Consider the following 27,611-nt stretch of genomic DNA (forward strand, 5'->3'; position numbering starts at 1 on the left):
AATAGGAATTTCTTACAACCAACATGCCAAGCAGAGAGCTGACAGGCCTTACCCTAAACGCCCCTCTCTGTTTTGGGTCCAAGCACCTCATGCTGTGCCATTCAGGGTTCACTGCTCTGACCTGGGTGACAGGAGCTTTTGCTTTTATATCATAGAGCTTAGTAGTTGGAGGCTGTGGGAGAAAAGCAGTTTATTGTCCAGTGTATTGAGAGTCACTGATGCAGAGATTAGTGATCTCATCTTGGTCAGGAAATTTCCCACTCTTCTCTGGGGTGGAGAAATGTGTTTCAATTGCCCATGTAAAATGCAGCAGTGTGGACAGACTGGATGAAATGTTGTTCCTCTTCCAACTCAGACTGGGCTGTGACTTGGCAAAGAGGACTTTCTCTAATTGCAGAAGAAGGTACAGTTAATGAAAAATTAAGTTACTGAGACCTCAAGTGTATACTTTTTAGTTTTCTTCAATTCAGCCCCAGATTCTCAGTTTTACATGGCACTTGAGTCTCTCATCATAAAGAGCCCTTCTTGTGCTAGAGGTGTGAACCCTTTAGATTTCAGACCATTTTTCTGCCTCCCCTGGCTGCCCAGGTAGTAGCATTGCTGCCTGAGTTCTTGCTCAAAGAGAACAGTGCTGTCTCACACAATGAAATCATCTCTGGCTGCCTTGAGAGCTCTGTGGACTTTGAGCCAGACATAATTCCTATCCTGACATTTGAGTCTCATTAATTGAGTTAACAAGATGCTATCTGCACTCCATACTTATGTAAATAGAACCTGCAGCAAAGATCTTAATGGCACCTGATATATCACACTGCCTTTACATCTATCAAGAGGTACCACTACAGGAGTCACTTCCAAAAGCAGGTTGTGTTGTAGGTCCCATGGGTCCCTTTATAAGCTGTAAGAAATGCTGGTGGTCAAGGCCAACTGTTCAGATGTCTTTCAAGTGTCCCACCGGTGACCAAAACTCACTTTGTCAAGATGACAAATGGCTTGTGCATACCCCATTCACCTTAGAGCTTCACTCTAATGTCAGCTCCATTTACTTGTCAGAAATAGGTATTTTTTTTACTTCCCGCAGTGCAAGTGGGGCAGGGGAAAGGAAGGAGTGAAGGGAACACAGGCTGAGGAAAAAACTGCTTGTATGGCTTCTATTCAGTGTATTATTATAGTTGAGATTTGCAAGCTTTAGACGTACCAGAATCTGTTTGTTTGTACATGTGCAAAACAGAAAGAAGGGAATTTCGTTTTCAGAAGTGAGAACTGTCCCTGCAGGGCTATGATTATGCAAAAACGTGTTTTAACCACTGGATTTTTCAAGAAGAAAGTGGTTGTGCAAGATTAGTTTCTTATTTTGGACAGCAAATTTCTTTCCAGAACAACATTTAAAAATAACTGTTTAATTAACAGAGTCTACCCAGAGCATAGGGCATTGTGCATGTGTCTGCGCTGAAAAGCTCAGCTTAAAGCTCTGAGCTCTCATGGGTGGTTTCATTGACTGCAATGGTATTGTTATGCGGCTAAGTGATCACTGCTGTGATTGAGGGCTGATACATCTCACCCAAAAGCAGTGATGGCCAGGCCACAAAATATGGTCAAAGTAATCTCAAGGACTGTAAAAGTGACTTTGACAGTTTTGGCTTTTAGTTTTCTCTCAGTAACTTTCATATCGCTTTTGCTTAGTTTGCAAGTCAAAATACGCCTTTTCTCCTAGTAGCTACGGTTGGCTGAAGTTTTGAAAGTCACAATCTAACTTAATTTGGCAATGTGATGAATCACAACAAAGGAAAGCTTATTCCACCTTTCTTCTTTGCTTCTGATGAAAACTTAGCATTCATCAGAAGTTTGAGTAGATATGAAGTAGGAACACATAGAAATGAGATGTGTCAAATTCAACATCATGGTGGCATAAGTTTTTCTGACTAAATTCTCCTGAGACGTGGAGCCTTCCCTTGCTGGCACTAGCTGAATGAAGGCCACTTGGGGATGACAGCTGCCCTGAGCTGCCCATGACATAGGATTACTGCTGTCCCTACGATATTTTACCTAGCGAGCAGCAGTTGCAGCAAAAATGAGTGAGCCCTTGTGAGTTGATGGCAGCCTTAAAAGACCCTGAAAGCTTTTGCATCCTCTGAGGAGTCCTGCCTGAAATGCTCTTTTACCTTGTATCTTCCCACTCTTCTTTCTCTGTACCAGCTGACAAGCTGGGGACTGTCCCTTCTCTCTGCAGACTGCTGTGAATAACCTTGTTTTTTTCTAATACCACTGTGTAGCACAGGCAAGATCATGAAAGAAAACAAATGTGGGGTCAGTGCTCAGTTTTCTTACAAGTTCATTAAAACAGCAGTGTCTGGAGGCCTTTCGCTTAAATAATTTTATAACAGAAAACAGACTCTCGTTGCTTTCATTTGGGCTACTATTTTTATTTGGTTGTTGCTCCTCAAGCATTTTGGTTCCATTTCAAAACTTGCTTCAATTAAACAAAGCAAATGTTTTTTTTTGGTGCTTTCCAGTTTAAAAGCTGTGCTATTACTGCAAAACTTCTAGGAGTCCTCTGGATTATGAAGCTAGGATTGACAGGGATTTTCCTCTCAAAATAACATTAAAAAACCCCATTATGTAGATTAAAAATTTGAAAGAAAATAAAAACCCCTCTCCTTTTCCTCCCCCAACTGAGATCTCCTGTTGCTGCTTCTGGCATGCATCACATCTTTGAGGATACAGTATCATGAGAAAACTGTCACTTGGTGATGTATTAGGGTAATATATCATGAGAGCATCGTTTCTTTAGAGGATATGGGCAGTAAAAGACATGATTCTGGCCAGACAGAGCAGCAGGGGACTCTGATTTTTTTTTCCTTTTCTTTAATCTAGCCCTGTTTTTGTGTTGTACAGAAGCGAGTTTCTTCATGGGATATGACTTGTTGCAGAGTAAGTTAGGAGGCCCATTGGGCTTTTTAAACTCTTTAAGAAGTAGATAGCCTCAAGGGCTGCTTTGTTCATAGTTTTCAGAACAAGCCCAAAACTAGAGCATTTGCCACTGCCTAAATCTCCAGTGTAAAGATTGAGTAAGCAGACGTCAGACAGAGAAGGCAATAAAGATGTAATGACAGGTAACTATTGTTTGTATAATATATTTGTAGATTTAGCCTATCAAAATACAGTGAAATGGTGTTTATAAAAAAACCCAGTCAATGCGTCTCTCTTAAAGAAATGTCAAATGAAGTTTTAATTCACATCATTAGAAGAAAAAATACTATTGGTTAGTATTCAACCTGTAATAGAAAATATAGTTATCTCATCCAAAAATAGGAATTCTGAACTGAGGGACTTTGATTTTGATGTACTTTTTTGCTGTTTTAATGGTTTTGTTTTTCTCTCATTGACAACGTCTTCTGGAAAATAAACAACACCATCTTATAGGACCAGGATGGCATTAGTTAAGAAACAATTGCAGAGTATTGTTGGGGCACTCTTTTAATGGGAATGGATTAATTTTTGAGATGAGCCAGAATATTATACCATGGCTTCATGTAAAATTTGTTGAATTCAAATGATTTAATAACGTATTTTAAACCTTTGGCATAATTTGCTTTACCCTCTATGAACTGAGCTTGATAATTCATCAGTGCCATCTTCAACAATTTTTGGGACTAAAATTTGCTTAGGGTAAAAAGATGCAAATTTTAAATGTGTGCATCTCATGAAATGAAGGTGTGGTCTTCCACAAGAACCCCAGCGCGTACACCTTCTCTGAAACCTGGCTCCTGGATTACTATAGGTACTTTTTTGACTACGGTACAAACTGCTGGGAACCTGTGAAGACCCTATCTCTTATTGCTAGAAGACTGTCATGCTATTCTTTTGACAGGTAAAGAGTTTAGCCTACAACTGTCTAGCTAAAGAACTCTAATCCAAAGTGGCACTTGGAGGTTGAGGTGGAGGCAGGGAGACTGAGAGCTATGCGGTCTGGATCCTGCTCTGACTTTCTCACTGACTTAATCTTCAGTTACAGTAATTTTGCCTGGCTATGTCTACTTTGTCCATAAGCTCACCGGAGCAGGGATGTGCTCATACAATGTCTGATGTAATGAGACCCTGATCCCAGCTTCAGCCTTTGCATTAATGCAAACAAATGTAAGAGGAAGAGACAGTGCTTTCTTTTCACCATATACAGTGTAGCTGGCTGCTGTCAGGGAGTGTCAGGATTGCAGCAGGCCACCGGGGTCACTTTCCTTGTGCTGGTGAACATCATTAAGCACAGTGAAAAAAAAAATCTGTTCAGTCTATAAGGGGTTGTGAGTGATGTGTCCTGAATGACTTGCATATCCTCATGTCTTCCTCACAGCAGTGGGGAATGCCCATTTGCAGTGAAATTTGGTGTCATCTTTCAGAAGGGCCTTTGTTTTAATCATCTTTCCTAGGGAGTGGGGAGAGCTCAAATTATGAAGGGGGATGGTTGATGCTGGCTGAGCACCATCACAGGGAAAGCTGCAGCTTCCTCCCTGCTCACCCTGAGAGGCCAGATAAGCTAAACAGATTACAGGGATGAGGGGGCAAATCAGAGGCTACTGAGTGCTCTGCTCAAAAAAGGAAAGAGAGACTCTGTGAACTGAACTGGCATATTCTGTTCCCACCGAAATACCATCATTTGCATCTAATGCAATTCATGCTGAAATCACGGTCATGTTGTGCCATGGGCAAGGTCCTAATGCTGAAGATACTTGAAGCATATGTTTGGCTTCACTCCTGTGACCTGTCCCATTGCAATTGAAGACATGCTTAAAATAACAGGACCTTTGTCAGTGAAGCATATGGCTTGGTGTTTGTAGGTTCATGAGGGTAAATGGAGAGAACTGTATCATTTTGCAGAGAACAGACATTGTTTCATAGGGAAATATTGTACCCACAAAATATGTTTTTGCAAGTTAAAAAACCCAAGAGATAATTGGAGGGGAACAAGGGAAATGAGACCTTATCCTCATCTCCCTTGACAGTGGTTCGAAGTGTCTGCAAACATCTCTCCTTGGGGAGTGGTGTCTCCTCCCTGAAGCCAAACTGTGTGACTCTTGTTCAGGCAGAGAAATGCTCATGGAAGGCAGCAGTACCACAGTTTTAGCAGGGATTGCTTGCTTGCTTCAACTCTGCCAATTAAAGGGAGGTTTGTAAATCGGACCCAAGACAGCGAGTTCCAGGCAGGAGTGCCAAAGAAGCAAGGGTACTATTTTCAGAAAGAGCCTCAGGATTTGTCTAGACCATGAGTTACACACGTGTCTGAACCTGTTCTTGAGTTCAAGTTGGCCCAGCATTGGGACTGTTTGCACATAAACTTAGGTGCAGGCACAGGCTTGGGAGCATGGTGCTCCCAAGCTTTGCTGCAGAACAGAGCTTGTAGCCAGTGCTGACCCAAACTTTTGCTCCTGTGCCCTGTGTGGACTGAGTGTGTCTCTGTGTGTACTTGAGAGGATGCTCTGGCCATGTGCAACACCTGGCAGAGAGCCCAGCACATGGTCTAAGAACATGTGAATCATGGCACATGGTGTGAGCCTGCGTTTGAGCCTGCCCTTTGCCTTGCGGTGGAGAGGTTGCCTATGTGAATTGAGTGCACTTGTTTCATTAATTTTAAACGGCTTTTTCTTCTCCTAAGGTCATATGTGCATATTTGAAAGCTGCTTCCAAAATTCCCCAGGGGTGACTTTTGCCATTGTTTGAAAATTGTTATTGTTTTCACAGATGATCCCACATTCTGGCAGAAACTTAAGGACACTCTGAACTACTTGTTGAGGCGTCCTATCAGAGTTACTAGTGGGACTGTGATGAATAATGGTGAAAAATTAATGTCTCCTGGGCTAGCCATTAATGGCAGTTTGTATTTCTACCTAATCTGTCTCTCTTGCCTTTATTATTTTTATCTCCACAGCATTTTTTTGGTTAGATGAAAGTTTAAGCAACATTTTTCCTACTCAGTATAAATAGTTAATAACCTCAGGATATCAGAAATGTGGTACAAGCCTCCTAAAAGCATTTTCAATACATAAAAAGAAAAAAGAAAAAGAAAAAACAGACCATCACCATGGACATCAAGCCCCCTCAGAACCTACATCTGTAATGTCTTCAGCAGCCAACTGTGACCTCACAACAGTGGGCTCAGGGTACCATTGATGGAGGCACTCTTTGGTACAGCCCAGAAGACACGAAGCAGACACCCTTTTTTTTTGCTCTTGAAGTTAAATCCAGGTTGAAAAGAGCTATCTTTCTGGTGGCTGCTGTGAGACGGCAGGAGCCCAGTGGGGAACCCTGTAGAAAGTTGGCTGTGGCTTCCAAGCTGTGGTTTGGCACACATCCTTCTCCAAGACCTCTGCCAAATATTCAGACTCCTTTTTAGTAATTTTTTTTTCCTTTTCACGTTGGCATTTTATTTAACTGTACCACAAGAGTTTAAGGCTGTTAGTTTGATATACTTTGTCACCAGAATGGGCTATTTTGATGGAAAGTAAAAATATGAGGTGTATGTAGAAGGTGAACAAATTGCGTTGAGAGGAGGTTGTAGTAAAGGTAACGTGAAACAGTAACACTGGTATCGGGTCTGGTTAGTGTATTTCTCCTGCGTGAGAATTTGACATCACCTTTGTATGCCAAGTTAAGGAGACCTTTGGTTCTCACTGGGGAAGCGTGGGAGAGAGGAGAAACATGGGCGCCCAACAAAACTTTCTGATCTTTCCCCAAGAAATTAAGACACGAATTCTCCAGCAGTTGGACTTGGTGAGCACAGGAGAGGGTCTGGGGTGATCCTGCAGCACTTCCCTAGATTTTCATTTCCAGGGGAGTATGGGATTCCAGTGTGAACCATTTGCTGAGCCGAGCACTGACTGGGGAGTTGCGTCAGCTGCGGCAGCATTGTTCTGGATCAGCCTGACCTCTTTTAAAAAAATACGTATTTTTCCAACACTAATAAAAACCTTAGCTGAGGTTCTCTCTCTTTCTGTATGTGTGCCTGAGCACTAAATTAAAAAAAAAAATAATCCCAGATGTGAATCTGTAAACCATCTGTTTAAAATAACTATTGTGCAGGACTAAAATTAAAAGTTATTTATTATGAATCTTGGGATCCGATTATGGATTTGACTGACTCCCAGATTTCTGACTTAGCAAACGGTTTATGTATTTATGAGCCATGTGTCTCTTCCGCACTTCTTGGTGCCAGAGTGCATGTCCTTTAAACAAAAGAAAAAAAATCCCCTACCCTCCCATAGCTGTTGGCTTCTGATTGTTGCCGTCCAAGAAGTTTTCTCTTAAGAACAGCAAAAATCAAAGTATCTGAGAGCTGTCAACAGATTCAGAGACACTGTTGACAACACAGATGGAGGTTTGCTAATACAGGTCTCCTGCATGCAGCTACTTAGTGACTTTCTAAATGTCTAACTGGGACAAGTAATGAAATGTTATGATTACTGGGGGTAGGAGGGGACATAATTGGAAGGAAAGGATTTGTTGTTTAAGTCCTATTTGCTCTCAGCCTCCACTTCACTCTTGTGAAATAGGAGGGAAGGAGGCAGCAAAATTGAAACAAGCAGATGGAGAGAGCAGTGTTTTGGGCAACTGGATAAACTGGATGAAGGAAAAAAATCCTTCCGATGACAATTACTCTTTGTTTTATATTTATACTTTTACACCCAGTGGGCCCAGGAGATCTGCACTGGATAATGCCTGACTGCAATAGACTAAACAATGATTTACCAGCTCTGCTTTATCTGCTTCGATCCTATGATGGATCAGCATGGTACATTAACCCTTTGCTCCACATCTGCTGGCCTTGTTTTCCACAAGTTGCAGCATTGAGATAAAACATCTGGATTTTTTTTAAAAGTATTTTAGGATTAAATCCAGTATTGGAAGCAGGAAGAGGTATGTGGATGCACTTCCCTGGAGCTACATTCATCTCTTCTTAGTACAAGAGGGATTTTGCCATGTCAGGGCAGCAGTATGTTGCAACTGTGACTTTACTATATTTTTTCAGGAAAAAGCCCCAAAAGAAGTGGTGAGGGCCGCAGCCCTAAGTGATACTATACCTCGCGCTCTGGAAGAGCAGCCCAACTCTGATGGCAGGGACTGAGGCATTCTGGGATAACATCTGAAACAGTCACTTTTGGAGCTGTATGGGACTTACCTATAATACAAGCTAGAGAGGGAAACAGCAGCTTTGAAAATCCCATCCCATTTAAGTGCTTAGCAGCTCTTCTTGTGCTGAAAAAGATTGACTGTATTTACCTGGCATACACAGAACTGTTCTTTAAGACAGGAGGATGCAGCTTCTCCTCCAAGGGACAGAGCTGACCTTCTTTTTTTCTCCAAAAAAAAAAAAAAGAATAAAAAGAGGTGCAGGGTGATGAATGTGGCACCTCCTGCCCCCCTTTTAGCACCGTGCTGTGACAACTGACTTTTGAGATAGTGATCCAGGTTTAGTGCCCTCCACATCCAGAGGCAAGTCAATGATTCAGCTCCTGCTTTCCTCAGAAGCATCCTTGCTGTGAGGACCAGTGACTTTTGGGAGCAAGAACAAGCCCCTTTCTGCTAAAGCCAGGCCACTGATCAGCAAGTAGTTCAAGGTCTACTGGGATAGAGGAAGGAAAAGTGAATATGTAGCCTACTGCTTAAGACACCCTCCAGGCAGGAAGGACCCTTCAGTTCTTGTCACTGTACTATGGGCCACCAATATTCTTCATGTGGAACAGCTACTTAATGCAAAACAGTCCTTGACACCAGGACATGAACTCCAAAATCATCCCTCCCAGAAAACCTGCTAAACCATCAGCTTTGCTGGTGATAAGGAAAGAAGAGTGAGACCCAAATTTGGCTGCCCCCTGGGTAGGCTCAATGGTACCAAACTCATCACTGGCAGAGAATTTTGCTGATTTAAGCAACGTGGGGCAAACAGGAGGCTTTTACTTAGGAATAATAACTAGCAAGTATCTCCTGTTTAAAATACGTATGTTGGGGTCATCCTTAGGAACTTGCATTGCCAACCAGAGACCAGATTTTTTGATCTCATCTTGCATTGCCAACAAGAAGCAACCATGTTAGGATGTACCTGATGGCAGAAGAAGGCAGATGGCACTCAGAGAAGACAGAATGAGAAATTGCCTAGGAAGCTGGGCCGCATGAGGCATTTGCCTCAGCAGTCCCCTGGGAATCGAGGAACAAAAAGAAATACAGAGTTGCATTATACTTCTCATCACTCTCACTTCCATCTGCAACAATAATTTCTTTTGGAAGAGAGAGTCCGATCGGTAGCTGCCCCCTGAAGCCCCTGATGGGGGTCCAGCCCAGCTAGGTTGGTTCTCAAGGGCACTTTGCATCTTGCTTCTCTCAGAGGTGCATGATGCATGCTGCAACTGGGTAAGTCATGTTCTCCAAAGGAAGAAACTCTAAAGTGAATTTTGCCTTCCTTGACACCCACTTTCACCATGCAGAAGATTTTCCCGCAGATAAAGTTGGTGGGGCTGATGGGCTTATTAAATCTTTCCTTGAGCAAACTCTCATTGAAAAGAATCAGATCTTAGCAGAACCCTTTAAAATACAGACTGTAGTTGATTTGGTGAGCTTGATTCAACAGGCTTTATGGCAGCAAAGTGAGGGGGCACTATGTTCACGTTAAGGGAATCACAGTTTCACTGTGCACTTTAAAAAAGATGTTGAACCAGTTGCAATGCTGTGCTGTGGCTGCTTTGTGCCAGTTCAGAGCTACATACCTGCCATAAATTCAGCTTAACTTGCCAGTTAAATTGCATTTATGGTTGCTTTGCTGGAGTGATGCAGAGCAGCCAGCACATAGCAGTGACCTGGCTTTTTACGGTAGTCATTTGTGTCGTTGCAGCTGCGATTTAGGGCCTGATTCTCATTTGCTGATTTCACAGTGTCTTGGTGAGAGTGAGTCCTCATTTACACTGATAAGACTGAAGTGCCTTTATAGCTCCCATCAGATCAGGCAGTGACTTTGAAGAAAATAAACCTCTGATTTTAGACAAAGAGCTGGAGTGTAATAAAAGCTGCATGTTATCCTTCACAGGCACCTTGAATGAGGCCACAGGGAGCAAAATAAAAAGACTGGAAAGCACAGCTTCTTTTCCTTTAGTTTTATGATTTACATTTTTCTAGCCCTTTGATTTTTTGGTCTCTAATTAAGTCATAAGATTGGGTGAGGTGGGTGCTTGCATGAACTAGATGGCCACCTGTGTCACATAATGAACTGAGCTACTAATTATAGGTGGAGGTGACTTCAGAGGGCTACTTTCAGTCAGGAATTTGAAGTAGCAAAACTTTGCTAAGAGAAACGCCCAAAGTATTTGTTTTCTGTCCCTATTTGATGGCAGGGATAACCAGAAGGGTTGACGCCACTGGGGAAGGTAGGCTATAAAAGGAATATTTCTGCTGCCTGCTGTCGCACATTCTCTATTGACATTCCTTCATGTAGTCAATGTGCTCTCTGGGCTTGGGAAATCACTAGCTTTTTGCCATAGAAAGATGATGCTATAATGTACAGTGATTTTATCTGCTTATGGGTTTCTCAGCGTTTTGGGGAGAAAGATGAATTCCACTAGTCATCTTTTCTGGTATAGTATATAGTAGCCTCTTTTAAAGGACCTCTGCGTAGGCCAGGTAGTACCATCAGCTAAAAATTATTTTCTGCAGTGGCAGAGTTTTGTCTTCTCTGAGGTTGCCAGCTCTTTCTCTGCCATTTGTCCTGTTGCGTAAGAAGCAATTCCTGAGCTGTGTAGTTCATAGGCCAGCACCTCAAGACCCTGAGAATATTTTGACAAGTGCATCTTGTAGGTAGTTTTCATTGAAGTAACATGGATTTCTTCAGTGGGGCACATTTTCTTTATGAGAATGAGTAGCAGTCATGAATTACTGTGTAAGTGGGGCAAACACCATTTAATTGGGCTCCTGAATTATTAAAAGACTGTTTTCTACTGCATTCCTTCAAGGGGAGAGAGATGTATTGAATCACAAGGACCATTCCTGAAGTGAAAGAGCAGACTGCTATCCTCATGTTTTATTTTCTGAATTGAAAGAAATGGTAGCCTTGGGTTTGGTTTGCTTGCAATAGCTTTTGTTTTTTTTGTTTTGCTTTTTTTTGTTTTTTTTTCAGAATAAGGAAGTGACATGCAAAAGGGAGAAGTGTCCAGTGCTCTCCAAGGACTGTGCTCTCGTCATTAAGCAGAGAGGAGCTTGCTGTGAGCGTTGTAAAGGTGTGGTTCCCTTCCTGTTGTTTCCCACTTTTAAAAATGTGATCAGTGCACATTTAGGTTGCCAAAGATAGGACAGATAGGTTTGGAGCTTCTCAGCTGGGACTTGGCTGTCACCAGAAGCTAGAAGAGGGCAGTAATCGTAATCAAAATATATATGTTTACAAAGCTGGTGGAGATACATAACTTCACATATTTTTCCTGCAATTATTACTTTTTGCATGGCGACGGTCCTTTAGAAATACAACTTTATTCTTCACTGCTACGTTGTCAGTCTTTTAAGAGTTATCTCCTGATTTTATTAGAAATATTTTAGATGAACATCAATCTGCTAATAGTCACCAGTCAATAAGAATTCCTTAAACTTTTTGTGTGTTTGGACAGAATAGCAATAATGCTTCTGAGTAATAAAGAGCAGGGTAATTAAACATGCCTATTCATATTTCTCCTCATACTGGAAACAAACCAAGCAAATTTTATTCATTGTACTAAACATTTCCTGATTCAAAGAATAATATTGTGGACACTTCTATGAAAGCCAAATGAGCAACAGTATGAACATTATACATTTATTTACTGACCAATACTGTATATTCTAAGAATGAGATAATTATAAAATAAAAAAAAATTAATTGTGTAGGCATGCATGGCATGTATCTACTACGCTTAACCACATGACAAATATACAAGTAGATGAAGTTGAAAACTAGTTTTTTTGTGTTGATGCAGTAAGTAATGTGCTCTAAAACACTTATTTTGCTGAGGGACTGCTGACACAATCATTGAGGTTCAGAATGTCAGATTCATACAGCTTTATTTTTCCTGTTGTTTTTAATTCCCCACTGATGATTGTGTGCTATTGGGAGGGAGATATAGGATAAATTGTTAGGAAATGGAAGCATTTATTGCCTTCTCAGGGGAAATACAAATGCAGGAAAACAGATTACACTGGAATTCAGATGGAAGAGACATAATGGCTGTGTATTTTTCCTGAATGGTTGCAGAGGTGTGTTAGATGCTGTGCTTATGATTTGCTTCTGTGCTGCAGCTTTGGAATAGGTTTGGCAAGCTCCAGTTCGAGGATTTGTTTAGAAGCCTGATGCTTAAAAGAGAAGGAAATGAACTGGAAAAAAATTAAAGCATTACTGAAACAGTAAGAATTTGAAGTTGCAGGTTTTACATAAATTACATGTAATTTATTTCTTTTGTAAAATAGTGTTTAGTGTCAGCTTTATAGGAAAAGGTTCCTAAGTGTCAGTTTGATTAGGATGGAGGCTGATTTTTCATTTCCATAATGGGATATGTAGTTGCTCAATGGTTTGAAAAATTTATATACATATATATACATATGTGCATGCATGCATGCAAAATTAAAAGAATGGATGTTTCAAAGTTGAAAATACAAACAGTGTTTTAATTCAGACTCTTTGTGTTTATCCTGAATTGGGGGGGTACCTAAGGAACATTATTAATAGACTTGAGCCTAGCATCTGCAGATTCATATACCTGATATCTCTAATGTGATAATTAATAGAAACTGTTAAAAAATAGAATTAGGAGGCCCATGGATACTTGAGATAGAAGAGTTAGTTAGAGTCCTTTGAATATATCAATGGACAGAGAGATCCCACTAATAGGCATCCAATAAGATCCCTCACTAAAAAAGTGCTAAAGAAACTAAGCAGCCCTGAGTTTGTAAAGTCTTCTCATCAGCAAATAAGTAACATGTGAAGTGTATGATCCTTTCATAGTGAAAGAAGGTTGCCAGCATATCCTTGCAAAGATCTCAACTTGTCAAGTGTGCTCAGAAATAAACTAGAAAAGGGGCGAAGAGGGACAGAAATAGTGCTGCTGATGACCTGATCTCTGTAGCATTGTAAAGGAGAAGGGCTGCCTGCAAGGAGTTGCAGAAGGTTCTTGGGATACTGAATAAGGGATGACAAATCAGCAAGTTAATGTGGATGGGAATAAATGGGTGCACACAGGACAAAACAGTCCTAACTTTACAAATATAATACTGGGCTCTGAGTTGACAAGTACTGATTAGCAACTGTTTCTGTGTTATACAAGGTACTTCTGTGGCATGATCAGCTCAACTCTCAGTAGCTCCCCAAAGGGAAAACTGAATGTTAAGTTTTTTAGGAAAGGAGTAGCTTACAAAACAAAATGCCCTATTTTCCCTCTGTGTGAGTCAGGTAGGCTGCTTATTATTGCCCTTCTGGAGGTTAAAGTAGAACTATGGACCTTGCCCTGTATTTTTGACACTCTCCTAGGTGTCTCTTAGTGGCTGCTGTCAGACAAAAGATTCATGATTAGAAGGATGCTTGGTCTGATCTAACATGGCAGTTTCTATGTGCTTAAAATGCAAGAAGAACTTTAAATTTCAGAATTTAAAGAAAAAAAGCTCTAAAGGGCTTAATTTTCAAAGTAGATGTGAAATTTTTGACTTAGGTTTTCTGCTCCTTCTGAAACGTAAAGCAAAATATGCACCCATTTAACTGCAGCAGTCCTGACGTCACACATTGTCACCGGATCGTTCTGGTTCCAGCGGAAGAGGCTGATGGAGCCACTTCTATCCCCAGGAAAGGCCGCTTGCTCTCCTGAACACTGCTGGAGCTCCTGCTCTGTTGTGTGCAAGGTCCAAAATGAATGTCCCATGGGGAGTAATTGGGGAATCAAGGCTGGAAATACCAGCCTGGATGCGTAGCACTTCAGCTGCTCCCTTTGGTGTCCCAGCAGCTCCCCAGCACTCCCCACATGAAGCTCAGCTGCAGCTGGGACTTGGCCCTGCAGCACTTGTTCTCAGTTACTATTTTGTCAGGCTGCCAGAGTGCCCATAGGGAATGCAAGCAGGAAAAGGGAAACAGGGATTTTTTTATTTTTTTTTTTACTGGTCGCATTTCATCTAAACGTGAACAAAATGTTATGAAGGAAAGATCTCAGAATCTGATGGCTTTTTTCTTGGCTTCTTTCCAAACCCAAGAAGAGCTTAATCAGGCCTTAGAGGCTCTTGCCAGCTCTCTTTGATAGCTTCATGTCTTCCTACCTTGTGAAGAAATGAATGAATGAATGAATGAGTGAATGAATGAATGGCCGCTGTCATTTGAATGCAACATCAGAAGGATAACATTAAGACCAAAGAGTGTATTCCAGAACTGGCTTGTGTAGGAAGGAAACCACCGCTTATGAGTCATTTGTGACATTGCTGCCAGTGCATTTTATTCTGTCATGAGGAGCACGAGGACATATGCCCCCATTGCTGGGGGGTTGGACTAGATGACTTTTAAAGGTCTCTTCAAACCCAAACTGTTCTATGATTCTATCTGTCTGCAACACTGCATGCAGCTGAACTCTTGTATTGAGAGCTTTGCATACAGGAGAAACTAAACTGTTGGTAGAGAACTTTTCCTGCAAAAAGCTGTGGACTAAGCGTAAGTCCTTTGTTTCTGTCTGGGTATTTGTATGCTACTTAGATAATTTCTAGCACTTTTTTTTTTGTATTTCTTAATAAACAGAAAAAGTAAGGAAGAGCAGCAAGTATAGCTCTTGCAATCAGAAAATTCACTGTGGTGGAAACTAACACAGGAAAAGATTTGGCTTTACTTAATCTCAGAATCATGGAATATTGAATTAGAAGGATCCCATGAGGATCATCATAGTCCAGCTCCTGGCCTTGCACAGGACAACCCCAAGAATGTGTCTGAGAGTGTTGTTCAAACAACAGTTCAAACAAATGCTCTTGAACTCTGTCAGGCTTGGGGCCATGACCACTTCCCTGGGGAGCCTGTTCCAGTGCCCAACCACCCTCTGGGTGAAGAACCTTTTCCTAATACCCAGCCTAAACCTCCCCTGACACAACTTCATGCTGTTCCCTTGGGCCTGTCACTGATCACCAGAGAGAAGAGATCAGTGCCTGCCCCTCTACTTCCCCTCATGATGAAGTTGTAGATTGCTAAGAGGTGTAAGATTTAAATTAAGACGTAGGATTTTAATTATCCAGACTAGCCATGGGTTTTAACATTGTTCTTGACTTTAGGCCCACAGGACCTTGATAATAATGTTAGTGGGGCAAGGCCCAATTTTGCTGTGTGTTTATGCAAAGTCTGTAACAGAGAAATGTGGACCTGTGATTATGGCTCCCTGATGCAAGGAGAGTAAAAATGACTAAGACTAATAGTGAAAATTTTCAGGAAGATTATTCTTTTGACAGATATTTACTGTAGTTTATAAAACATACCATGTACCTCTAGAATACTATTTGTTTTGAAAATACTAAAAAATTAAGCCCTCTTATTACTTTTGCAAGGTCACTTTTCATCTCTGATTTTATTTAATATATTTAATGAAAACATATGAGATCACTGAGATCCTAGAAATAAGCATTTTCTTATGTAGTTGGATGGAGACCTTAGATATAGAGCTCTCTACAGATCTAATAATAAATTATTTGCTTTGTGAAGAAAGTGGTATTACTGGCCCACAACTGCCTAAAGTTTGCATTTCTAAAATGGTGCATGATATTCTACTTTCTTCTCCTAAGAATCTGAATCTTCTATGGGTATGCAAAGACAAATTTGGTGGGTATTTTTTTTACAACAAAGACAATTTGTTCAGAATTTTCTTTCAGTTCCTATGTGAAATTTTGCATTTTCTGTCCTTGACTTTTGAGAGTTACTGGGGTTTTTTTTGCTGTGGTTGTTTTTTTTTGGTTTTTTTGTTTGGTTTTGGTGTTTTTTTGTTTTTGTTTTTTTTTTTTTTTTTAAATTATAGATCTTAGAGGTCCTTGTGCTATGCTCCATTGATCTGAAATCTACCAAAGAATGGAATCCCAGCCCAAGCAACAGCAGTGCTAAGTCCCCTGAATATTGAATATCCAAAGCTGTTGTAGATAATTGTGCATTTCTTGGAAAGGCTATCAAATACTGTGGTTGAGGATTTCAACCCATTCCAGCAGCCAAGTTCAGCTACTAGGGCTGGCTTGCAAAGGGAGTTAGAAGGAGGTTATAAGATTATCGGTGTTGTGGCTACTCTACTAATGCCCTGGAAGATCCATATGTACATTTGACGCTTTGTTCACTGTGGACACCCCTAGTATGAGTTGCCAATACCAGTTTGGTGTGCTGCTGTAAGACTGATGGGGGACCTTTGTGTGGGGCCCTCTAACTTGCAGCCCACCCTTGCATGCTTTAAGGCAAGCTCTCAGAGACAAGGGATGATAACATGGATGGAGGGGGATGGGATGGGAAGACAATATAGATATTTTCCTAAAAAGTCTTTTTCACCTTCACCTGAATAATCTAGTCCTGGCATCTGTCAGAGACTGGTTAAGGGAAAAGATGTCTTAACTTTTCTATTGGTCTTTCCCACTGCTTCTGAGACTCTTGGTAGTGTGTTCTAGCTCCAAATCAGGAGGCCTTTTTCTTGAGGCTGGAAGTATGGGTTCATGTCAGCATTCATTCAGTTTTTAGCTTTGTATTTCAAGCAAAGGCAGAGATTTTGAAGCAGTGACACATAGCCACCAGGGACAGTACCACCCAGTATAGTCATGATGCCGGTTTTAATTACTTATGATTATGCCTAAGAAAAGGTCTCTATCTCTCCATTCTTCCTTTGCGTTGACTCTTCTTGCAAAGGTCTTGCATATACTTTTGATATCTCTTGAATGTCTGGTGTATCCTATTGTGTTCAGTAGCACCTCGAATTTTGGATATTACCTTGCTGAATATAATTTTCCATTTATGTAAGAAACTTCTAATGAACTGTCTTATCGTGTTGTCATAAATACTTTTGCAGTCAAATATCAGTTACCCAGATTTTTATATTACTGTTTTTACATGCAATGTTTCTCTGGAACAACATGATAAACGTTTTAGGACATGTAATACTGGAATAAGAATTTCTTTCAGTATTTGACTTTGAAAGCTGTAAGCTGTGCTGATCATGAATGATTTTGCTGGTATAAGGAAACTGGGTGTAAATGGCAAGTAGTTGTGTCACCAAGCAACATCATTCATGAAAAAGCTCATAACCGTGAGAGATAACAGTTCTTCAGCTGCCAGGCTTGGCAAGCACACTGAGTATCAGCTCAAGATTCAATGGCAGCTCTAACTATATGGCATTTTGAATCACCAGGTTCTTTGGAACTCTGCAGGGTGACTTTTTTCACCCTATACATATATTCATGGAACATAAGACATTTGAGAAGGTGAAATTCAGCTCCAGTAGGGTGCAGGGGGCAAAAACAGCACTGGGAGGAGTTGATGTGTTTGTTTCTTCTGCTATTTTCTCAGCTTTGCATCATATGCCTGTGAACCAGCACAGCTCACCCCCATGGCCACTTCATTCTGCTGTGTTGTTCACCCTTTATATGGCCCCTGTGCCTTGCATCCCTTGGGTATTGTAGTTGTGATGGCTCAGCTGCAGATAGGTTTGCTTGTACTCAGTCACAGAGGAAAGAGTTGGATTTTCACTGTTTAGATCTGGTCTTGATAAGCATGGGGGGGTTTGTATACATTTTCATGCTTCTGTGTTGACAAATGAAGACCAGGGTTTCTCAACAGGAAGTTTAATTTTCTAGTAGCTGTCAATGGCTTTACCATCACTAAGAAATATGAAAATATATTTTATGATAGGTGTATGTGTGATTCACAGTTCTTTTATTGTGGCCAACAGATTTCATGCCAGGGAAATACTGCAGAATGTGCAAGTTATTTTTTTTTTGTTTGGGGTTTTTAGTTGTTTTTTGTTTGACTAGAACTGGTATTTAGTGTTAGCATGCCTGGATACCTCCCTGAGGAATAATTTATCAAACACTAAATAAAACATGTCTTCTGACTGTTTTCTTTTTCCTAATGTTTATTTTCCATGCCAATAGAGAGGTTACTTTTTTAAATAGAAAGTGGAGGGAAAGCAAAAAAAGACTTAATAGGAGAAGAAAGATGCTGAAGAAATGAGGGATGAGGAGCCAGTCTATTGTGCACCAATCTATCACTTTCTCTTGGGAGAATAAGGAAATGACTTGTCTATAAAATTCTCATTAACCTAAAATAAGCGCAAGTCTCTTCTGGAATCTTATTAGGCAATGTCAAATTGAGTAATAAAGCGTTGTTTTTAATGAACTGCTGAGGACACTGGTTGAGCTTTAGCACTACTAAACTGTCTCTTACGGTCAATTTCCCTATCTTCATGATAGTGCTGTGTGCTGGGGTGTCTGGGGAAGAAGAAAAAAGGGTCATTTATCAGAGTTGCAGGATTTGGAAAGACAAATGGCTTCCTGATCATCAACTTGTCTACATGCCAATAACAAAATCTGCTATAATTTGCCTCTTTTTTTATTCCAGTCCAATTTTGTGTGAGGATTTTTGTTTTGGAATTAAATTATTCTTTTGAATTAAATTAGCCAAAGGTTGGTTTATTATGTTTGAAACTAAGGTGCCCAAGTATGGCATGCATAACATTGAAACAAAGTTGCTAAGTAAGCAAACTAGAAGTTATTTAACTATTTTAGCATAATTTTTTTTCATGCTGGAAGGATTCAAGTCTAGAGGATCATTTTGCCTTTATGAGGTGACTAGAAAGTAATTAACATTAGTTTCCACAGCATATGCAAACTTCAAAGTATTCAGTGGTTTGGTTTGATTCAGATAAGCTACTTTAGGCTTGCATGTTTATCCAGGACTTATCTGAAATATTTGGATTGAAGGAGGTAATGGCAACAAAACTTACAACTAGCTGAAAGTTAATATTTTACATTAATAAAACACCAACTATTCTTAAAGAAAGAAGGAGGAAAGACTAAAAAATCAGGACACACTCCTTGACTGATATGAATCGCCTTAGCTCTTTTAAAATAGATGTAGACTATTGATATTTAAGTTCCTTCCATATGTGGAATCCTAAAGCTTTTTCTTATGGGGTATATGACTTAGGATCAAATTTACTTATTAATGTCAAATCTGTTACTTTTCACATTGAGCATTCTCAGGCTTTTTGGGTTCCCCTCTTGAAAACCTCTTCTGTAGCCCTTTTTTAAAAAAGTTTTGTTTTAATTAGGTATTCGGGCAGAAGTAAGGGGATGGCATTTAAGTGATTGTCCTAAGCTCTGATCTTTCTTGGTTTATTCTTTTCTCCTGCTCGCACTTTCAAATGGTGGATGGAGACAGTAAGTTAACGTACTAATATTTCCAAGGGGCTTTGAGGCAATAAAAAACACTTTAAAATGACTTTTAGGAACTTGAAGTGTGTTCCATCATATTCTGTTTTGGAAATTGACATCAGGGACTTTGCTGATGCCTTTGAACATGAAATACGCAGTGACTGCTACTTTCCAAGGCAAAGATGAGGGACCTTTAACCATGGATGAGCCAGAATGGCTTAACTGAGCTGGCACATAGAATGAGGCAGGTTTCACTCAGTTGAATTTAAGTGAGGCTCAGAAATTTCCATGCTATGAGTAGTGGGGCTGGGAAAGTCCGGCTGTATGTTTGCAGGTGTCAGCCGAGAGATTTGTACATTGAAAGTGAGGTTGAGAAAAACTAGCTGGTATGTGGGCTTTGTTTCTTTTTCCTTTTGAAGAGTGAGTGGTGGGTGTAGCTCTAGGGCATCCAAAGGGCAGAGTGTCAGGGCACACCTCTGGTCAGAGACAGGTTAAAGTGTCACCCAGAGATTGTAAAGTGCTCCTTTCTTACCCTTTTCAGTTTTACTTGACATTCAGCCTTCCCCCATCTCTCACCAAGACTGCTTGTGTTACTGGCAAATTCTCCCTTTCCATCATGCTGTTTTCCTCAACTGAGCATCTGCTGAAATCCGGCTCCCACCATGCCTCGTGTTGGCATTGGATGGGTGCTGCTCTGTTTCCCTTATTCAACCTGCTGGCCCATGCCAAAGCTCAAGAGCAATCTTAGTATCTCCAATGCTTCTGCAGACTTTTCTATCCTGGTCTTCATTTCTAAATTTCCCTTTTGCTGCCTGCAAGCTCTACCTGCCATGGTTGCATATAGTGTGCCATTCTTTTTCTGCTTTCCACACGGATAATGGCTTGTTCTGCAGGGCAGAGGATTTTATAGCATAGCTTGGGTATGTACTTCAGGCAAGAGCAGTGCTGACTGTATGGACACACCACCTTCATGCTTTGTTGACCAGACTAATCCTTGAACTGAAAGTTTCAGTTTAATATGCACATCTGTACATGCAGATTAGCCCAGGGTCATTAGCTTTCTTATAGAGGAAACATTTTAAATTAAAAAACATAATTGCTGAGCAAATATGCAAGGTATTTTGCAGTTGCTGGTTTCCAACCTGGCCCTTGATCTTGGTTCTGGTAAAACATGCGCGTGGATATTTAACAATGCAGCTTGTTCCATCTTGAGTGTCCTGCACACTTGTAAACTGTTTCTTGGATTGGGATCAGTATGACCTGGGCTTCTGCAACTTGAGGGTGTTAAAACACATTGAACAGGCTCTGCATTCATCAGTGTTTGTAGCGAGCAGTAAGTGAGACTGTGCTCTTAGATTAACTCAGTGTTTTTCATAACGGGACTTCAAAACATGTAAGAGGAGTATAGGGCTTCATGCTTCTCTCTTGACATGTTGGCTTGCATGTATGAGAGCTCAGAGAACTGTATGTAATACACTGAGAATCTGAACATTTCTTTACTATTCCAAATCACCTCATAGGGGCTTTGCTACTTAAAAAATACAAGATTCGTGTGTATACCTTGTACCTTCTAGTATTTGTCAAAGATGAAATCACAGCCAGCTCTCAGACTAACGATCAACTCTTTAAAACATACGTCTTTCAGCTTGGGTAAGTGAAATAGCCTCAGCATCTACAAATTTCTCCTGTGTTGCTCTGTATTTAGCCTGGAAAAAAAATTTCTGAATACTGCAAATCCTGAAGTACAACTCTTCTGTTGTATAGGATCTTAACTAGAGGCAGTGAACACATTTGCAAATGGTCTTTTTATATCGTGTTTCCTTTAAATTTTGCGTTGAATTCAGAATGATTTTATAGGGATTTTAAGTTCCTCCTCACTTCAGAGCTGTGACCTCTGAGTTTCCTTATACAGTGGCCTGAAAGATTTACGGGTGTAGGGCTGATGAATTGCCTTTATTTTCAGAAGGATGTAAAATGTAGCCCAAAGCAGGACAGTGCACCAACACGGCAGAGAATGACTTAGAGTAGTTGCTGAAGGTAGGATGTGGCAAGAGAATGGTGCCATGGGCATCATTTGACTGACTGTAGTTTTGTGATTCTGTGACTCCCTGTACATGCCTGTGTTTCATACAAAGTCTTTGGCAAGAATCCTGTTGGTTTCATGGGCTCTTTGATCGAGATAATTTTGAGTAAAATACACTAGGAAAAAAACCTAAAATGGAAAAAAACTAAATGGAAAATGGGCATTTTTCCACAGAAAATGGGGTATGTGTTGCTTCTAAAATTTTTCTCTGAAACACTCTTGGTCTCCAAAGAATTTTTCTAATTGAAACAATTTTGCTTTAATAAGATAACTTTTAAAAAACCAAATATTTTATTTCTATTGTATAAATATTTTCTAGTTTTGCTTCTCTGGTGAGTTATTTTATTATTTTATTTTTGTTCTTTTTTGGTTTTCTCTTTTGCAAAATACCAGAAAACAGCAAAAGAGTGGGAAGGGAAACTAGTAGGAACATGTAATAAAAATGTGAAAATTAGTGTTTGTTTTGGTGTTTGTTTGTTTTCCAAATGGCTCTATGAAACTTCATTTTGCACAAAAAAATGTGGGCTGATCCAGTGCAGGGGAAAACAAACCTGTTTTCTGTTAACGAAGTTGTCATACAGCATACAAAGACATATAAAGTCAAGCCCTATGGGACTCCAAAATGCCTCCACTGCTTTTAGTTTATATGGATGGTGATCCCTTCTGTCATGAAGGTGAAAAGGCATAGAACAGAGGTAGCTCTGCCAATGTCGGTTCATCCATGCTGAGCTGCGCTTGCTGAAGAGCTCTTACAAGGGCTTTGGTTAATGGATGGAAGATAGCATGGCCAAGCTGGATAATGAATGCTTTTTCCAGCTCTTCTTTTACCCTCTCTCCTCCCTCTCACTGTTCAAGTGCATGAGTGACTGAGTAGTTCAAGAATGGACTGCAGAATAAGCACTAACATCTGTTTTTAAGTAAATTGTCACTGATTTTGGTTTGTCTTGAACAGTCAGAGTTAGTAAGGAGTTTGGCCAGTCATGCATCAGCAGCAGATGTTCAGGGAAGCACTGCTGCCACCCTCCCAGGACACGATTCTTCTTGTTAGTCCCAGCTCTCATCTCTACCTCTTCTGTTAACCCAGGGGAGAGCATGGATTACATTTAGGATGCTACTCTGTGATCCTCATCAGCAACCTCCCACAAGATTGCATTCAACTGAACTGATGTGCTTTTGTCTCGTCCTCTAGATTGCAGTTTTGAAGGACATACGTACAACAGCTCTATGAAATGGCACCTCCCTAGCAATCCCTGTGTTACATACCAGTGCCAGGTAAGGATGTCATAAACATTGTGCTAATCGAGTTGTAAGCTTTTCCCAGGAAATTCTGAGCCTTCATTTATCCAGTCCAAATAACCTGAAATATTTTATACCCAAAGCACAATATGGACTTTGAATTTAAACTGATTTAAATCCACTCAGATGTGGCCAGCTATAACCAAACATTCAGAAGGATAGGTTTTATATGACTTGAGTACCGTCATACCCAAACATTACTGAAGGAGAGGTACACAGCCATGCCATTTCCTGCTATCTTGACCTTGAAAGAAGTCTTTTTTTTTTCCAGCATGTTAAGCCTTTTGTGAGATAAAAATTATTTTAGTAATCGGACACTTCTGTGTGTATGCATCCATGGGTTTTACCTGGGATGTTTTTTAAGAGAAACCCACAACCAGATCTTCTTTTCCTGGGCTCCTGCACTGTTAACACGGTGGTATTTTTAGTAGCTTACCTATCTGCAACCATAACATTTTCAAGATTATTGATTTTCAGATTCAAACCAAGTAATTATGTCGGCAATTTTAGTTTCTCTCTGTGAATAGGTCTGCCATTTTGATGACAATTTGATCTGGTTTTAATAATAACACTCAGGCAGCTACTAAGAATGGCAGTTAGAAGGAGGAGAGATGAATGAGTATGAAGAGATTTTACTACCAGAACAGAGTTTCATGGTTTTCTCTTCTTCTGTGATATTGCTGCTCTGTGAAACCCACCTGCATTTTTAAAGATGAGTACACTGAGAAGACTGAAGTTGGAGCAGCGGTATTCTGTATCCTTGCACTTCATGAAAAGATACTCACTATGTGAATTTAGATATGCTGCATAAAAGTATCAGTTCTTTATTGCCTGTTTCAGTGTTTGAATGCAAAACTGGGTGGTCCTGTTTACCCTAGATCCACACATTTGAAAAAGTTTTCCCTTGCTTCCAACAGCAAACTGGAAGCAGAAAAAAAAAGGTAACAGCCTTTTGTGCACAGAACCTCGCACCCAGATTTGTTCAGGAGGACTCTTGACTTCTCAAATAAGTACAGGAAATGTTAATTTACTAATACTTATCAGGCAAAACATCAAAGATGACTGTTTCCCCTCTACAGAACAAGATGCTTTTATCTGCTTTCTGAGTCTGTTTTCGTCCAATGGGAGAGGGAGGAGAATGCCTTGTGTCTGGCCTGTTTTCACCAGAGCTGCATGGCAGATTACCAAGGTTAAGGATTCCTGATAAAGCAGGATTCCTTTTCCTAAGAGGATGCTAGATTTCTTACCTGATGCATTTTAAGGCAAATCCTGTGTCTGGAGTCAGGGAGGCTCAAGTGGATCTTTTGACTGTGGATTAATCCGAATCATGATACCAGGCAGCAGGTACAGAGAAAAAGAGGTTTTGAAATCCAGTGTTTTGCAGCATGTGCTGGCCTTTAATTTTACTGCTAGTAAATGTGATTTTTTTTTGCTTGTTCAAGCAACCACAGTGCTAACAATGAACGTGTCCGATCTGCGTGTTTTACAGGAAGGAGTGATAGTGGAGTCAGAAGTACAGTGTGTTGTACATTGCAAAAACCCTTCCAGACTCAGGGGAATGTGTTGTCCTGTGTGTCCAGGTGAGATTTTATGGGAAAATGCTGTTCTACATGTGCATCTGTATTTCTAATGATACCCATTGTTACCTGGGAGGCTGCCTCTAACTTCTCTGCTATATCTAACAAGTTACTAAAATGTGGGCCGGTGACTTGCAATGCACAAAATGACACAAGAAGAGCCTGTTTAATACTTTTTAGTAGAGGACATGCAAACTAGGGGATGCATAGGCAATAGCCTGTGGCAATATCCACAGATGTATTTGTGTAATTTTTCAGAGGGTCTGTCAGGTGGGTGTGCCTGGCTGATGACCATGATTTTGTTAGAGGGAAAGTATAGGAGTAATCCTGAAAAAAGGAGATTCACTTTTTGAAGGGGAATGGGGATGGGTTGCCTTTGTGAAGCACAGAGGCAAATTACCTTGTTTTTTTGAGGCTAATTTGATTTTAACAGAAGTTTTGTAGGCAAGCACTTCTAATGGAAGACTTGACCTGGCCTCTACTTCATTGGTGCAAATTTCTCTGTTATAGAACGATTTTTTTCTTTCCCCCAAAAAAAGACATTTAGGGATTTTTAAGGATTTGTTAAGGCTTCTGAACTGATTGTATTCTTCTGAAGTGATTCGCTCTCTACAACCATCTGAAAGGAGGTTGTAACAAGATGAGGGTTGGTTTCTTCTCCCAGGAAACTAGAGACAGGACAAGAAGATATAGCCTTAAGCTGCACCAGGAGGCGTTCAGGCTAGACATCAGGAGGAATCTCTTCATGGAAAGGATTGTTAAACATTGGAATGGACTTCCCAGGGAGGTAGTGGAGTCACCATCAGTGGAGGTGTTCAGGAAATGACTGGATATGGCACTTAGCGCCATGGTCTAGTTGAAAAGGTAGTGACCAGACAGAGGTTGAACTCGATGATCTTGGAGGTCTTTTCTAACCTGTAGGATTCTGTGATTCTGTGATAACTGTATTAGAGAGGATGGTATGATTTACTTTTCATATTGCTCTGCAGTGGGGTGTGTTATAGAGAAAAGGCAGCATGCTACCTTGAGCTAAACTTATTCAAATGCTGTTTTCCAGGTTGTGTATTTGAAGGGAGACTTTACAATGAAGGAGAAGAATTTAGGCCTCAAGGAAATAAATGTACCAAGTGCTCTTGTATTGTAAGTATTTGCCTTTTGGCATTGTATCTCCCTGTCTGAACTTCAAAAGGCACATTATTATTGCCATAACAAAGCAAAAAATATAAGGAATTCAACACTATTATGCATTCTTCTCTTGGAATTTGGGTTTATATTAAAGAGTTTGTGGCACTAATACATGGTATTGCTCACATTCTGAGTTTATAATCTTTTTTGTGACCTTACATTTTATGCAGATGAAGCAAGATGTTTGGGAAAGGGCTGATCTGTTGAATTAATGGTGCTTTTTCTGTGATGGGATCATGCAGGAGGAGACAAAAAGCTTTTTGGGCTTCATCTATTGATCAACATTTATTAGATGCTTCCTTAAACTAAACTTTCACAAGGATTCCTTTCAGCTGTATGCGGCAAGGGCCTTTGCTCTGAATTACTGAGTGAAAGAATGAGAGTAGCCTCCTTAGGCTGTCTCAGGTGGATTTTTTGGCTTGATGCTTAATGAAAAGGTCATATCCTGGATTTTATTCTCGATTAGCAACAATATAGAGAGGAAGTAATAACTGCATCCTTTGGATAAAGAGCACAGACTTCTTTTTCACTTCCATTAAGTTAAGAGATAATGCTGTATGAGTTGGGGTAGATAACTTTGACTTCATTGCTGTAATCTGTGAGACAAGTAAAATGCAAAGTTCAGATCACTGCTTTTGTTGCAATTTGTGGGCTGCTTATCAGCAGAATATGCAAGGCTGGGGAACTTTACATTTCAGTAGAATGCTGAGAGATTTGTCAGTACCAGACGTGGTCCTCCTGCATCATGAAAATAAAATAAAAAAAGGAGGAAAGATGGACTTCAAAAATTAATATATATTTATACCTATGCACACATTTAATGAAGCTGCTACAGAGAACTTAGACTGTTTTGTGGGGGAAAAAAATGCTGGTAATCTGCAAAATTAATTCACACTATATCATTACTGTTCCTATGGAGATTAGGGTGTTTAGGTAATTTTTTTTTTTTTATTATTTTAATCCTGTAGTAATGAAAATATGCCACCACTTATGTCACAGTGATATACACCCTGGGCTTCTGGTCTGCCGAATGCCTTCTGTCCCAGGCTGAGAACCACTGCTCCCTCTGTACCTGGTGGGTCCCCCTCTCACTTCAGTTCAGCTGTAAAGCAGCTCTGGCTTTCCTTAGTTATGTTCCTCAGGGGAAGGCAGGTCTGAGTGGTTGAGAAGTTTGTGGAAAAATGCTCAATTCTTTTTGGGTTGTGCTTTGCTCATTCATAAGTACTGTACAGATATTGCCTATTGCCCAGTTATTGGTGTGCCAGCATCTCCTTGATCAACTTTCCTTTGTTCTCTAAATATCAAAAGCAACTATGCTGAGAAGAGCATGGAGGGTGGGAGACCTTTAGGGAGAGCAATATAAAGAAATATAGGAATATAGGGTCCCACCTGAGGGTCTTACCTTGACAGTTACCAGTCTCAGCTGTGTTAGGGAAGGAAACACATCAACTGCTGAGCGTAAGACATTTAAAGCCTCAAGCAAGAGGCTTAACTTCCAAGAAAGACAGCATGATTGTTTTGGATGTTAATGACATCTGTATAAAATGTCCAGCTCCCATTTTGAATCTTACTGACAGCCAAAGAAATGCCATCTATGTGTGAGCCACACCAGACCTCCCATCCCTCTCTTTGCAAAGCCTTTTTTTTACCCTCTTGCCAGTTTCCTTCAGAATTTGAGCCTATAGAATTAAATTTGAAGTAAATAATGGGAGCATCCTCAGGGCTTGTGATAGCAGTTTGCTGCCTGCTTTGCATCCATTCCCTTTTGGAATGGGTCTCCAGTGAATCTCTTATCTAAGCAGTTGGTGGATGGATGCCTTATTTAAAGATACCTATCTAGTCATACGATGGGAGCAGGCTTGTGGGTGATGGGCTTTAAGTTGTGCACATGAAAGGAAGGTCCTCAACCCAAGTTAGATTTCTTCTGGGATTTCAGATTGTAACTATTTAGCAAGTCTTCATGGAAATTTGGAAGAGGAAGTAACACAAATTACTGCTAAGGTATTTTGGGGATGTGTGTGTGTAAGGATTCCAGCCACTTTCACTTTACAGTAAATTTTGCATTTTAC

General features: G+C 40.4%; 1 protein-coding gene across 2 annotated transcripts in view; it reads left to right on the plus strand.

The window, feature by feature from the left end:
• Window positions 1-27,611, plus strand: part of BMPER (BMP binding endothelial regulator) — a 147,817-nt gene that overhangs the window by 13,290 nt on the left and 106,916 nt on the right. The window contains exons 3-6 of one of the 2 annotated variants that reach the window (XM_027675659.1): window positions 11,150-11,249; window positions 22,674-22,756; window positions 24,270-24,360; window positions 25,415-25,497. In XM_027675659.1, the coding sequence (XP_027531460.1) occupies window positions 11,150-11,249; window positions 22,674-22,756; window positions 24,270-24,360; window positions 25,415-25,497 (357 nt within the window). The remainder of the gene's footprint in view (window positions 1-11,149; window positions 11,250-22,673; window positions 22,757-24,269; window positions 24,361-25,414; window positions 25,498-27,611) is intronic. The other variant, XM_027675660.1, reaches the window with a different exon arrangement.

This window comes from Neopelma chrysocephalum, unplaced genomic scaffold (assembly GCF_003984885.1).
Source record: "Neopelma chrysocephalum unplaced genomic scaffold, ASM398488v2 Primary Assembly neopelma1_26, whole genome shotgun sequence".
NCBI classification, from domain to species: domain Eukaryota; kingdom Metazoa; phylum Chordata; class Aves; order Passeriformes; family Pipridae; genus Neopelma; species Neopelma chrysocephalum.